We start from the raw sequence: 12,679 nt of genomic DNA, 5'->3' as shown, positions 1-12,679 counted from the left end.
CTCTCTCTCTCTCTCTCTCTCTCTCCCTCCCTCTCTCTCTCTCTCTCTCTCTCTCTCTCTCTCTCTCTCTCTCTCTCCCTCCTCTCTCTCTCTCTCTCTCTCTCTCTCTCTCTCTCTCTCTCTCTCTCTCTCTCTCTCTCTCTCTCTCTCTCTCTCTCTCTCTCCTCCCTCTCTCTCTCTCTCTCTCTCTCTCTCTCTCTCTCTCCCTCTCTCTCTCTCTCTCTCTCTCTCTCTCTCTCTCTCTCTCTCTCTCTCTCTCTCTCTCTCTCTCTCTCTCTCTCTCTCTCTCTCCCTCTCTCTCTCTCTCTCTCTCTCTCTCTCTCTCTCCCTCTCCTCTCTCTCTCTCTCTCTCTCTCTCTCTCTCCCCCTCCCCTCCCTCTCTCTCTCTCTCTCTCTCTCTCTCTCTCTCCTCTCTCTCTCTCTCTCTCTCTCTCTCTCTCTCTCCCTCTCCTCCCTCTCTCTCTCTCTCTCTCTCCTCTCTCTCTCTCTCTCTCTCTCTCTCTCTCTCTCTCTCTCTCTCTCTCTCTCTTCTCTCTCTCTCTCTCTCTCTCTCTCTCTCTCTCCCTCCCTCTCTCCCTCTCTCTCTCTCTCTCTCTCTCTCTCTCTCTCTCTCTCTCTCTCTCTCTCTCTCTCTCTCTCTCTCTCTCTCTCCCTCCCCCCCTCTCCCTCTCCTCCCTCCCTCCCTCTCTCCCTCTCTCTCTCTCTCTCTCTCTCTCTCTCTCTCTCTCTCTCTCTCTCTCTCTCTCTCTCTCTCTCCCTCCTCCCTCCCTCCCTCCCTCCCTCCTCCCTCTCTCTCTCTCTCTGTCTCTCTCTCTCTCTCTCTCTCTCTCCCTCCCTCTCTCTCTCTCTCCCCCTCCCTCTCTCTCTATCTATCTATCTATGATATCTATCTGTCTGTCTATCTCTATCTATCTATTTATCTCTCTGCCTCTCTCTTTCTTTCTCTTTCTTTCGGTCTTTTTCTCTCTCTCTGCCTCTCAATTTCTTTCTCTTTCTATCGGTGTTTCTCTCTCTCTGTCTCTCTCTTTCTTTCTCTCTCTCTCTGTCTTTCCCTTTCTTTCCCTTTCTTTCTCTCCCTCTCCCTCTCCTTATTCGCTGTTGTCCTTAACTCCTTCTCTTTCATACTCTCTCTTCTCCCCCTCACTTCTCTCCTCCTCTCTCATCTTTTCTCGCTCTCACGCATCCCACCTGATAGTAAACGCAGATAAGATACCACTGTACCCTAACATCATAGTTAAACCTCAAGTAGCTATTTATCTTAGCTTTAGACTAAATACTCTAATTAGAATAGGCATGAATGCCCCCCTCCTTGCCCTCCCTGCCCCCCTCCTTCCCCTCCCTGCCCCCCCCCCTCCTTCCCCTCCCTGCCCCCTTCTCCCCTCCCTGCCCCCCTCCTTCCCCTCCCTGCCCCCTCCCTTCCCCTCCCTGCTGCCCCCTCCTTCCCCTCCGGCCCCCCCTCCTTCCCCTCCCGGCCCCCCTCCTTCCCCTCCCGGCCCCCCTCCTTCCCCTCCCGGCCCCCCCTCCTTCCCCCCTCCCTCTCAGTCTCCTCTCTCCTTTCTCCTTCCCTCCTCCTTCTTCCTCTCCCTCTCCCTCTCTTTTGTAGCAAATTTGGTCTCTGTGACTGTCAGATAGTTACTGAATTTAAGCTCATTACTTTTCATTCACACTAAAACAGGAGAGGAAAAACAGACAGTCTTTATACAAACTTTTATGAATGGGATTATGTAGCTTTTGCAACATTTTTGTAGGTTTGCTCCAATGGAACGCGAGTGTTTGTTCATAGAAGTATTGCTGCCGAGTTCCTCAAACAACTTGTAACTGCAACTGAAAAGCTGAAGATTGGTGACCCCTTTGCTGAAGACACAACTGTGGGGGCAACCACCCATGAGGACCATGCTAGAAAAGTGTTGAGTTACGTTGACAGTGCCAGGCAAGAGGTAAGGCAGGGAAAATGATAAAATATGACTGAAACTTGTTGAGATATTTTGGTAATGTGGAAAGGTGTGAATGAGAAGGAATATCTTCACAATACAAGAGATGTATTTAACCGGTTTCGATTACATCTTCGTCAGAAATACATGTATTCATGTATTTCTGACGAAGATTGTGAAGATATTCGTTCTCATTCATACCTTTCCACATTTGTCAACATGAATACGGTTAATTTTTTGGTAACTAAACCTTTTTTTATGCATGCTTTTGGCAGTGGTTATTTAATTTTGTCTGTCAACTTTTTCAGGGTGCAACTGTTTTGTGTGGAGGAGAAAGGGTGTTGCTGAAGGGAAAGTTGGCTGGAGGATGGTACCTTTCACCTGCCGTCCTTACAGATTGCCGAGATGATATGAAGGTAAGTGCTGCTGACTGAAACGGCAGTATATGTTTTCTGTTGTTGTTTTTTTATGGGATACATCCTTTGTCTCTGTCACTATAAATGTAGTCAGGGTAGCATATAAAGACCACAAGGAGCTACTGCCTCAGTAATGTGAGATAACTGATATTCTTTCTAACTGAAATTAATTGTGGAAAAATGAAATAAATAACATACCAACCACTCAGACAAATGTAATATATTATGCATGCGCATTATACACATGTATCACACATACTAATTTTTCTGCTTACTGATAAGAAATTCTTTATTATAGGTAGTGCAAGAGGAAGTTTTTGGCTCTGTTGCCTCCGTGTTAGAGTTTGATACTGAAGAAGAAGCCGTTAAGAGAGCAAATGATACGAAGTTTGGACTAGCTGGAGCTGTCTTTACAAAGTGAGGAAGGAACAAGTGTTGCTGAATGTGAAATTAACATTATCCCTTACTTCACGGTCTCCGCCGCCGCAGTCAACTTCAAGCCCGTTGAAGTGCCGCCCCTGCAAGTGCTGCTAGTGAACACGAAGGTGCCAAGGAGCACCAAGGCACTTATCTCGGGGGTCCGCGAGCGTCGTGAGCGGCACCCGAGTGCCATCGACCCGATCCTGGACTCGCTGGACGCCCTGGCCGAGCGAGGAATCCAGGCGCTGCACGACCTGGCCTCGGCGACCAGGGACCAGGACCGCGCCGCCGCCCACGAGACGATCGCGGAATTGATCGAGATCAACCAGGGTTTGCTGTGCGCCCTGGGCGTGTCGCACCCGAGCCTGGACCGCCTGGTGGCCCTGGCCCAGGCGAACGGCCTCCGGGCCAAGCTGACGGGCGCGGGGGGCGGGGGGTTCGGAATCGTGGTGGAGGGCCTCGCCGGCAAGGAGGACGTGGCCAAGTGCTGCCTGGACCTCGAGACCCACGGCTACCAGGTGTGGCGCACTCGCCTCGGGGCGCCGGGGTTCACCATCCACCACGCGCAGTGACTGCATTTGCTTGTAGAAGATTTTTCTGTTAGGACTTTTGACATTATTACCAAGCACTGAGTAGACCTGGATGTCATCCTGTTGTTGGTTTCCAAGTGAAAGGCTTGAACATGTCTGTGATTAGTAAATGACAATATTTCTTGATTTGATACATGATAAAGGCTAAGATATAGATTTTAGGCCAGTGCTTGGCTCTCGTTCGTTTCCAGCGACACAAAATACTCCTGTTACAGCATTTAAATCATTTGTTACTGTAATCATGTCATTTATTTTAGTAAATGATTCGGTCATGGCAGAAGTCTTTCTCTCACACAACCACATCCTGAACTCACACACTTGATACACGAGGCATGTTAATGTGATATTGTGTATGTATACATTCGCTTGACATAATGTGTATATTTGTATGCGTAGTTAGATGAAACACCTAATCATGAGGCCTCTCTCAACAGAAATCTTTCCCTGCCCAAAAGGTAGCCATGGGTTTATCTTAGATGAAAGTTGATTTGAGAACTATCCTCCATCATCGGTGTCGACAGTGTAGGTCAAAGGATTATTTTCTAACCCAGCAAGGGAGTGCTAAAGAAATACACAAAAAATATTCTGTGTTATCTGAAAAAAGGGATTGGGACCTTCTAAAGTTTTATATGTATCCCCATTTCCCACTGAATATACTAAATGTTTTATGTTTTGGGTTAACAGTGTTAGCCACATTGCAACCCATGGCTTCTGTCACACTTTAAAGGTTTCAGTCAGCTGTAAATATATCAGGTTCGGAGTTGATAAAGTGTTCACAGTTATACTTTGGCCATCAGTTTAATGCTGGACATTATGTCGGCCAATACATTTATAAAACCTACACACGAGCGCGCTCCCATATATAGGCCACATCTTCAAACATTTGCAGTTGAAATTGTCAAGGATTTGAAGGTTCAATGTACGCACATACAAGTGTACAATTATGGAAGAAATATTTGACTAATTTCAGAAAACCTTTCCTACATCTTATATCACACTCCTTCACCTCTACCCAACTATGTTAATCCTTTAAATACCATCCTACTACTCCATAACCAATAACGGATAACACCTAACTAACAACCCATCCCTATCCCTACCCTATCCAGTTAATTATATCTCCTATAGTGCTATATGACCTCCGATGTCTAGCACATTAATTTTCCCTCAAACCATTAACTAACTTACATCTGATATACATATAAGACATTCTAATCCTTTGCTTTGCATGTAACTGTCCATTTCAACAGTTTTTGATCGTGTACTAAAAACTAGCCTAATGTAAGGAGTAAATTCATTATATTCTTTAATATTTGTTTTATCAATAGCCACTTATTGATAGTCTCTTGCGAGTCTACACTCAAATACTAGTCATGTAAAGGAATTTAAGTGACTATCATTCATTCATCCATAGACGATACCAATGATACCTGCGTTGTTTGTGTTACAGTAATCCCAGCATCTAGTATGAGATTGGTGCCAGTCTGGATCCCACAATTAAGGCAGGTAAAAAGCCAGGTAGTGTTGATTGAGCCACTGACAGGACAACAGGAAGGATGGGTTCCTGACGGGATAGTGACGCTGCCTGCTATGGTCCTGGTAAAGAATGGGAAGGGGTATACGCTAATAGCAAACCTATCTAAAACAATATGCAAATTAAGAAGGAATTGGCAGATAGGCAAAGTTGCGAGAGCAGAGGAAATAGAAGAGAGGGAAGTTAAACATTGCAGCGTTAAATTTGGAGTGTCCAACATAACATACCACTGACAACTGAGCATCCAATTAGAATACCGTACAGACGAATACCACCGAATCAGGTTCCAGAGGTAAAAACATATCGGAAAGTTATGCGAACAAGGTGTGATCGCCCCGAGCGTAAGTCCCTACTCTGCTGCAATTGTCGTGGTGCGCAAGCGCGATAATACTTTAAAGCTGTGCATAGATTACCGACAACTTAATAAATATACAATTAGAGACGCGTTTCCTCTGCCCAGAATTAATGAGACGGTCGAAGCATTGGCAGGTGCAAAGTCTTTTTTCAACACTCGATTTAGCTGCAGGATATCACCAAATACAAGTCCACCCAAAAGACCAGCATAAAACTGCATTTAGCACACCTTTTGGTCATTATGAATTTAAAAGACTGCCGATGGGATTATCCAACAGTCCAAGCACATTTCAGCGTTACATGGAGAGGATTCAGGGAGACAAAAAATTTTCTACGTTATTGGTATATTTAGACGATGTAATTGTATTTAGCAGAACCGTTGACGAACATGTGGATAGATTAGGGGATCTATTGGAAAGAATGCGGAAAATGGACTAAAGATTAAACCTAAAAAGTCTACGCTGTCTGCATCGAAAGTAACCTACCAAGGATACCAGGTTTCGGAAGAGGGCGTGACTAGACCCAGCGAAAGTGGAAGCAGTGAAGTCATGGCCTCTGCCGAAGGCTGTCAGGGATGTCAGAGCATTTATTGGATTTTGTTCATTTTATAGGAAATTCGTCAAACACTTTGCACAGACGGCAGCACCGCTACATGCTCTAATGTCAGGAGATTCGCGGAGATCCATTGTCGGGGAATGGGATGAGAAGTGTCAGAAAGCATTCAAGGATTTAAAGGAAATGTTAATTACCGCCCCTGTGTTAAAATGCCCTGATTTCACGAAGGAATTCATATTCGAAACGGATGCGAGTTTTAAGGGACTGGGAGCCGTGCTATCACAGAAGCATGAGGGGAAGATTCATCCGGTATGTTACGCCAGTAGAGGCCTAAGAAACTCCGAAAGAAACATGTCGAATTATAGTTCAAGGAAGTTGGAATTATTAGCTTTGAAGTGGGCAGTTTGCGATAAATTCAAAGATTATTTAGCGGGAAGGGAATTCATTATTTATACAGATAACAGTCCATTGAGTCATTTAGAGACCTCTAAGCTTGGGGCGGTTGAAAGTCAGTGGGTAAATAATTTGCAACAATTTAATTTCATGATAAAATACAAGCCTGGCAGAGATAATACAGTAGCTGATGAGTTAAGCAGACTGACACAGGAGGTGGAGAGTGAAACGGATGAAGAACACGCGGCAATGGCAGTCACCAAAGACGCGAATGTGGGAGAGCTTTGGCCGGAAGGGGAACTGAAGGATGCGCAGGACGAGATGAAGTGTTTCAAAGGGATTGGTCAGTTACTGGAGAGGGACATGGCTAAGGGAGAGAAGGATGAGTGGTTAAAAGATGAAGATTTTCGAAAATTGTTTAGAATAAGAGATCATTTAAGAGTACAGGGTGGAATTATTTGGCATAAAAAGAATGTGGGAATAAACTTGTGGAAAATCATCCCAGTATTGCCTCCAAGGTTACAAGGGCAGTTATTGCGCGCCTGTCATGATCAGTTTGAGCATCAAGGGAGGAATAGAACCCTGAGTTTAGTAAAAAGTCGAGGGTACTGGCCAGGAATGTCAACGACGGTAGCAGAATACGTCGCTGGAGGTGACAGGTGGAGCGTAGCTGAAGACGAGACGCCGAGGCCACATGCTTTGATGGGAAGATTGGACGCGAGCAAACCCTGGGAAATGTTAGCTACTGACTTTACGGTTTTAGAAAAGAGAATGGGTATGGAAAATATTTTAATTATCACGGATATCTTCAGTCGTTATTCTTTCGCATTTCCCACTAAAGACCAAAAGGCAACAACCGTAGCGAAGATCTTAAAAGAACAAATTTTTGATAGATTTGGGGCTCCAGATAAATGATTGTCCGATCAAGGGAGAAATGTTCTCAGTTCCGTTATTAAACAGTTGTGCATTAGTTATGGGGTGGAAAAAAATTAGAACGGCAGCATATCCTCCACAAGGCAGTGGGTGTTGCGAGAGGTTTAATCGAACGCTGCATGGGCTCTTAGTAACATTAGACGAAAGAGCAAAGAAAAAAATGGCCTGAACACATAGCTGCCTTAGTTGCCCATTATAATGCTACTCCACATGCAGCCACGGGATACTCGCCATTCCATTTAGTCTTTGGCAGGGAGCCCAAGTTACCTCAGGATCCGATAGCAAGTTCTTCAACAGAAGAAACTATTGATGATTGGATGAGTGAGTTAAGGGAGATACAAGAGACTGTCGGGAAGATAGCAAAAGAAACGGAAAACAAACAGAAAGAGATGACAAGGAAGCAAAGGGACATAAAGGCGAAGGATGTTGACTGGACAGTAGGTCAGGAAGTTTTATTGAGAAATAATGTAAAAATAGGTAGAAGTAAAATTCAGGATCGGTGGCATGCTAAACGGTGGGTGATAACGGAGATTTTGGAACCTAGAACGGGGCTGGATAGAATAAGATCTTGCGATGAGGATGACAAAGAGGAGCGAACTGAGAACAGATGCAGCCTGAGAGCGGGACCAAAATTACAACCTTCTGGAGTACCGGCAGTAGATGACCCGATAGCAGAACACTCCCCACGGCGATTGCGTAAGCGTGTAGTAGTAGATAAAGGAAATAAAGGGAATAGGTTAAGGGAAAGGTGAAAGCAGGGTTCTATCCTGAACGAGGATTGGCGTCCTCTTCCTTACTTGAGCTAAGTCTTTCTTTTCTCTTCTACTATACCTCTAGCTTCATTTCTATCAATATTTGTGTGGGACGGTGTTTAAGGTCAGGTAAAGGGATATTTATTGACGGATTTAGAGAAATTCACATGGAGTGTTAAAACAACGAAAGAAAGTTGAAAAGAATGAAAGTAGAATTGTTAGAATAATGAAAGACGGGTGAAAGAACGAAAGTAGAGGGATAAGGAAACATGACGAAGCAAGAATGTAAGACTGACGCCGAAATATAAGCTTGTGGAAGTGGTAGGTCCGCAGGGACTGGCGCCAGAGTTCATAGTAGTAGGAAGTGGTAAGTCTGGCTGATGAGAAAATAAATCAGGACTGAAGAAGCGAGAGAATGATGAAACGGATGGAAAGGTAGCGGGGAAGATGGACCAGAAAGAAAGACGAAAGAGTAGGTAAATTTTACGCCAGTTGCTGCATTGTTTGGTCAGGCTGGGTAAGGGGATGCAGAATGAGTTAAGGAAAAGGTTGTTATTACGCCAGTTTCCATACTGTTAAATCAGGCTGGATAATGAAGAGATGAAGGAAGAAGGTTTGATATTCTTATGCCAGTTTCCATACTGTTAAGTCAGGCTGGATAATGAAGAGATGAAGGAAGAAGGTTTGATATTCTTATGCCAGTTTCCATACTGTTAAATCAGGCTGGGTGAGAGGTCAAGACGTGGGATAAACGTCCAAATGTGTTCCTTAGCAAAAGAGTGCATAAATGTTTTGACTTTCTATGAGCTTATCACCTATGGAAAGTTGTGAATGACTGGGCTCAGAGTGGAGCTGAGCCGAGAAAAAGAGGGGGCGATTGAAAGTGTAAGGAATGCAAGAGTGACTAAGAAACAAGGTCAAATAGCAGTTAAGAACATTAGCCTGCGTGAGCGTAGCGACTGCTCGGAGTGAATGAGTGTGCGAGTCGAAGCGTGAACGAAGCCCCGTGAAGCAGTGACGTATGTGAGGATGTGTGCATTCGGATGAAATGAAATGTTGAATGAGAATGAATGTTGAATGTGTTGTGATTTCTTGTCTATTGATTTATAGAATTATAGATTTTTTTTTCTATGTACACCTTATTTATGATTAAATAAATTACCTAATAAACATTGTTACGTGCCCAAAGAAAACGGGAAAAAATGCATAAATAGAAAATAAGGGAAATTGTGACCAAAGTAATTAAACATGTTAATGTGATGTTCGAATGAAATATGATAAAAGAAAGTGAGATGAAACCCTAAATGAAAATAAAGTAATTAATGAATGTTTAGGGGAATCCCCTAGCGTGAAGCCTCATTCACACTCAGCTGCCCAGACGAGACACACCCACCCGAGGGGGGGGCATTCAACAACAACTTGTACAATTCCTCGGTAAGGAAAAACGAACATGTTTCACTTATCATCAAATGTGAAAAAGTGACCATCAGTGAAAAAAAGAAAGTAAAGCAGTGAATTAAAATAGGGGTATTTATCAACCAACAGGGTTTCTGCTGATAACCAGAAGCAAGTGTATTATCTTTAGTCACGTGTCCCCCACACTGGTAACTCATCCGTGAACTACTATTAGTTGGTATTATTCTTTTCAAATAATGTTCCTTATGACCAGAAGCACGTCTACTATCTTTATGGCCATAATCACGTGTCTCAAACAATGGCAGCTCATCTCTCAACTACTATTACCTATTATCATGCTTTTAAAATAAGTACCTCCGCAAAGATTATGGTTTTGGTAACGTTGGTTAGTGAGATAGTTGGTTAGCAGGATAACAAAAATTTAGGAACAGATTCTTATGATTTCTTAAACCAGAGGTGAGTCACAGCCCAAGTTAGACGCCAGTTTAAATTTCGGTGGTATTCCGGCTCCATGATTTTTTTATTATTATTTTTTTAAGGATTCATCAGCATGGCGAGATTGGGGAAACACGGACGTCCCGAAAGAAAGAGGTGATTTTTAAATGTAATTCTTCAAGTGTGAATAATTTTTTCTATTGCATCAGTGACCCCCATGGCCTTGGCAGAGGTATGCGTTCTCTGAGTTTTACAGAGATTTACAGAGCGAGAGAGAGGGAAGGAAGCTGAGGTAGAGGCAGACGAATATGCAGGCAGAGGCACTCCGCGATTGATACAAAGGTAACAGAGAGAGAGAGAGAGAGAGAGAGAGAGAGAGAGAGAGAGAGAGAGAGAGAGAGAGAGAGACAGAGAGAGAGAGAGAGAGAGAGAGGGAGGGAGATGGATTGATAGATAAATAGATAGATAGAGAGAGAGGGAGAGAGATAGATGGATAGATAAATAGATAAATATATAGAGATATAGACTGAGAGATAGATACAGAGAGAGAGAGAGAGAGGGAAGAAGATGGATTGGTAGATAGATAGATAGAGAGAGAGAGGGGGAGAGATAGATTGATAGATAAATAGATAGATAGATAGAGATATAGACTGAGAGATAGATAGACAGAGAGAGAGAGAGAGAGAGGGAGGGAGGGGGGGGAGATGGATTGATAGATAAATAGATAGAGAGAGAGGGAGAGAGAAAGAAAGAGGCAGAAACGTTAAATCAGTGAAAAATATTTATGATTTATGTTATGGCCGTCAACATATTGCTGCAGACACAGTAACATTTATTTCGGAGATTCGCTCCACCAAAGGTAATAGAAATACAAGGTATTGCAGAATTAGTTTGGGGCGTGACGTCACGATCAACAGCTCGATATTCTCCAACTGAAATCGCTTGTATTCTAGTAAGTACGATATATATCTACAATGATTAGTATCTTCTTGCATCCATGGCTCCCTTCTTATACACAAACTACTGAATAGCTATGATAAATCCCTTTCTGCTTGTGAAATATTTTACGTCTGTATCCATCAATCTCACTGAAGATGACGTCATTAGCTCCATGAAACGAGAAGGATGAACTTCCCTCTTATTGAAGATGACGTCATTAGCTCCATGAAACGAGAAGGATGAACTTCCCTCGTATTCTCATAGCCTTGTCTTCCACCTTAGAATCATCCAAGCAGCAAAAAATACGACTTACCAAACGTCCAGCTGTTGCCAAGGGGAGAAATTACGAGCCCAAATTCTTATTGCTGAATTCTCTTCTTAAGAGTAAAATGAAACAGCAGAGTTTTCAGCAAAGTTTCGTAAAGCGAACATATATATATGACTAATGGAACCATAGTCGGCACACCTGCGTTTTCTTTACCAAATCACGAATATGCTGAAGACTAAATAACCCTTTTTCGAAATACCTATATCACAAGTGTAAAGTTAAGTGAACCTCATCTAGGACCATTAAATATTTCAAGCATCAGTTTCCACACAGTCTGTGAAAGAAGACATGTTTTTTTTCGCTATTTTTTTCAGAAATTAGTTGTTTTTTTATTCCATTAATTTTTCCTAGTTAAAAACGATTTTACCCAAGTAATCTTTTAATACTAGTTGAAGTAAGAAAGAAGCCTTTGCTCTCATCTTAATTATTCAGCTATTCATCAATCAGAATGTAATTAAAATCGTTTGATAAAATACTTTGATTCCACACAAAAATATCTGACAGTGAACCCAGTAATGTTTTTCTTTTACAATTTATTTTACGAGGATTGTAAAAGTAATAATTTCCCGCCAAACGATAACAGTGAATTCATATTACCCAGTGTGTAGCCTCCATTTATTATCATGAACCCGTTTATCTTACATATTTTATATTTCCATATTCATCCTACTGTAGTTGCGATACAATACCATGACCTATAACCTTAGGAAATTCCGCTAATATGACAATACTGATTTATAACCGGTTTGAAGAAGCGCGCGATTTTGAACTATAACGAATGTGGATTGACATACCAGAACAGTCAGACTATAAAATCCTGATAAAAAGAGGTGACCAAAGACACTCACTTCACGAGACAATTTCCTGGGATTACAAGACGTGATTTCTTGACCAGTTAGACTCATTCTCATTAATGTCCATAAAATCCTGATAAAATAGAGGTGGACAAAAGACATTCACTTCACGAGACAATTTCCTGGGATTACAAGACGTGATTTCTTGACCAGTTAGACTCATTCTCATTAATGTCCATAAAATCCTGATAAAATAGAGGTGGACAAAAGACATTCACTTCACGAGACAATTTCCTGGGATTACAAGACGGGATTTCTTGAGCAGATAGACTCATTATTATTCTCATTAATATCTATAAAATCCTGATAAAAAAGAGGTGACCAAAGACATTCACTTCACGAGACAATTTCCTGGGATTGCAAGACGGGATTTCTTGAGCAGATAGACTCATTATTATTCTCATTAATGTATATTAATGAGCAGATAGACTCATTATTATTCTCATTATTATTAATGTCTATAAAATCCTGATAAAATAGAGGTGACCAAAGCCATTCACTTCATGAGACAATTTACTGGGATTACAAGACGTGATTTCTTGAGCAGATAGACTCATTCTCATTAATGTCTAAAAATCCTGATAAAAAGAGGTGACCAAAGACATTCACTTCACGAGACAATTTCCTGGGATTGCAAGACGGGATTTCTTGAGCAGATAGACTCATTATTATTCTCATTAATGTCTATAAAATCCTGATAAAATAGAGGTGACCAAAGACACTCACTTCACGAGATAATTTACTGGGATTACAAGACGTGATTTCTTGAGCAGATAGACTCATTATTATTCTCATTAATGTCTATAAAATCCTGATAAAAAGAGGTGAC

At 42.2% G+C, this 12,679-nt stretch overlaps 2 protein-coding genes across 2 annotated transcripts; both read left to right on the top strand.

Annotated features, from left to right (window-relative positions):
* Window positions 1-1,293: 1,293 nt before the first annotated feature.
* Window positions 1,294-2,365, top strand: LOC113817275 (4-trimethylaminobutyraldehyde dehydrogenase). The gene is made up of 3 exons (XM_070126152.1): window positions 1,294-1,311; window positions 1,749-1,937; window positions 2,240-2,365. Exons 1-3 carry the CDS (start codon window positions 1,294-1,296, stop codon window positions 2,363-2,365), a joined length of 333 nt encoding a protein of 110 aa, XP_069982253.1.
* A 482-nt stretch (window positions 2,366-2,847) lies between these two features.
* Mvk (Mevalonate kinase) lies at window positions 2,848-3,634 on the top strand (the record flags this gene model as incomplete). Its single annotated transcript, XM_027369073.2, is given in 1 exon segment — window positions 2,848-3,634. A coding segment is annotated over 1 exon segment (492 nt), but the record flags the coding sequence as incomplete, so codon positions are not given.
* Window positions 3,635-12,679: the final 9,045 nt, after the last annotated feature.

This window comes from Penaeus vannamei, chromosome 10 (genome assembly GCF_042767895.1).
Source record: "Penaeus vannamei isolate JL-2024 chromosome 10, ASM4276789v1, whole genome shotgun sequence".
NCBI lineage: Eukaryota > Metazoa > Arthropoda > Malacostraca > Decapoda > Penaeidae > Penaeus > Penaeus vannamei.
This window is presented reverse-complemented; position numbering and strand designations above follow the sequence as displayed.

Coding starts and splice junctions, on each gene's coding strand:
- LOC113817275 (XM_070126152.1), top strand. Junction 1,938..2,239: donor TTGACAGTGCCAGGCAAGAG/GTAAGGCAGGGA, acceptor CAACTTTTTCAG/GGTGCAACTGTTTTGTGTGG.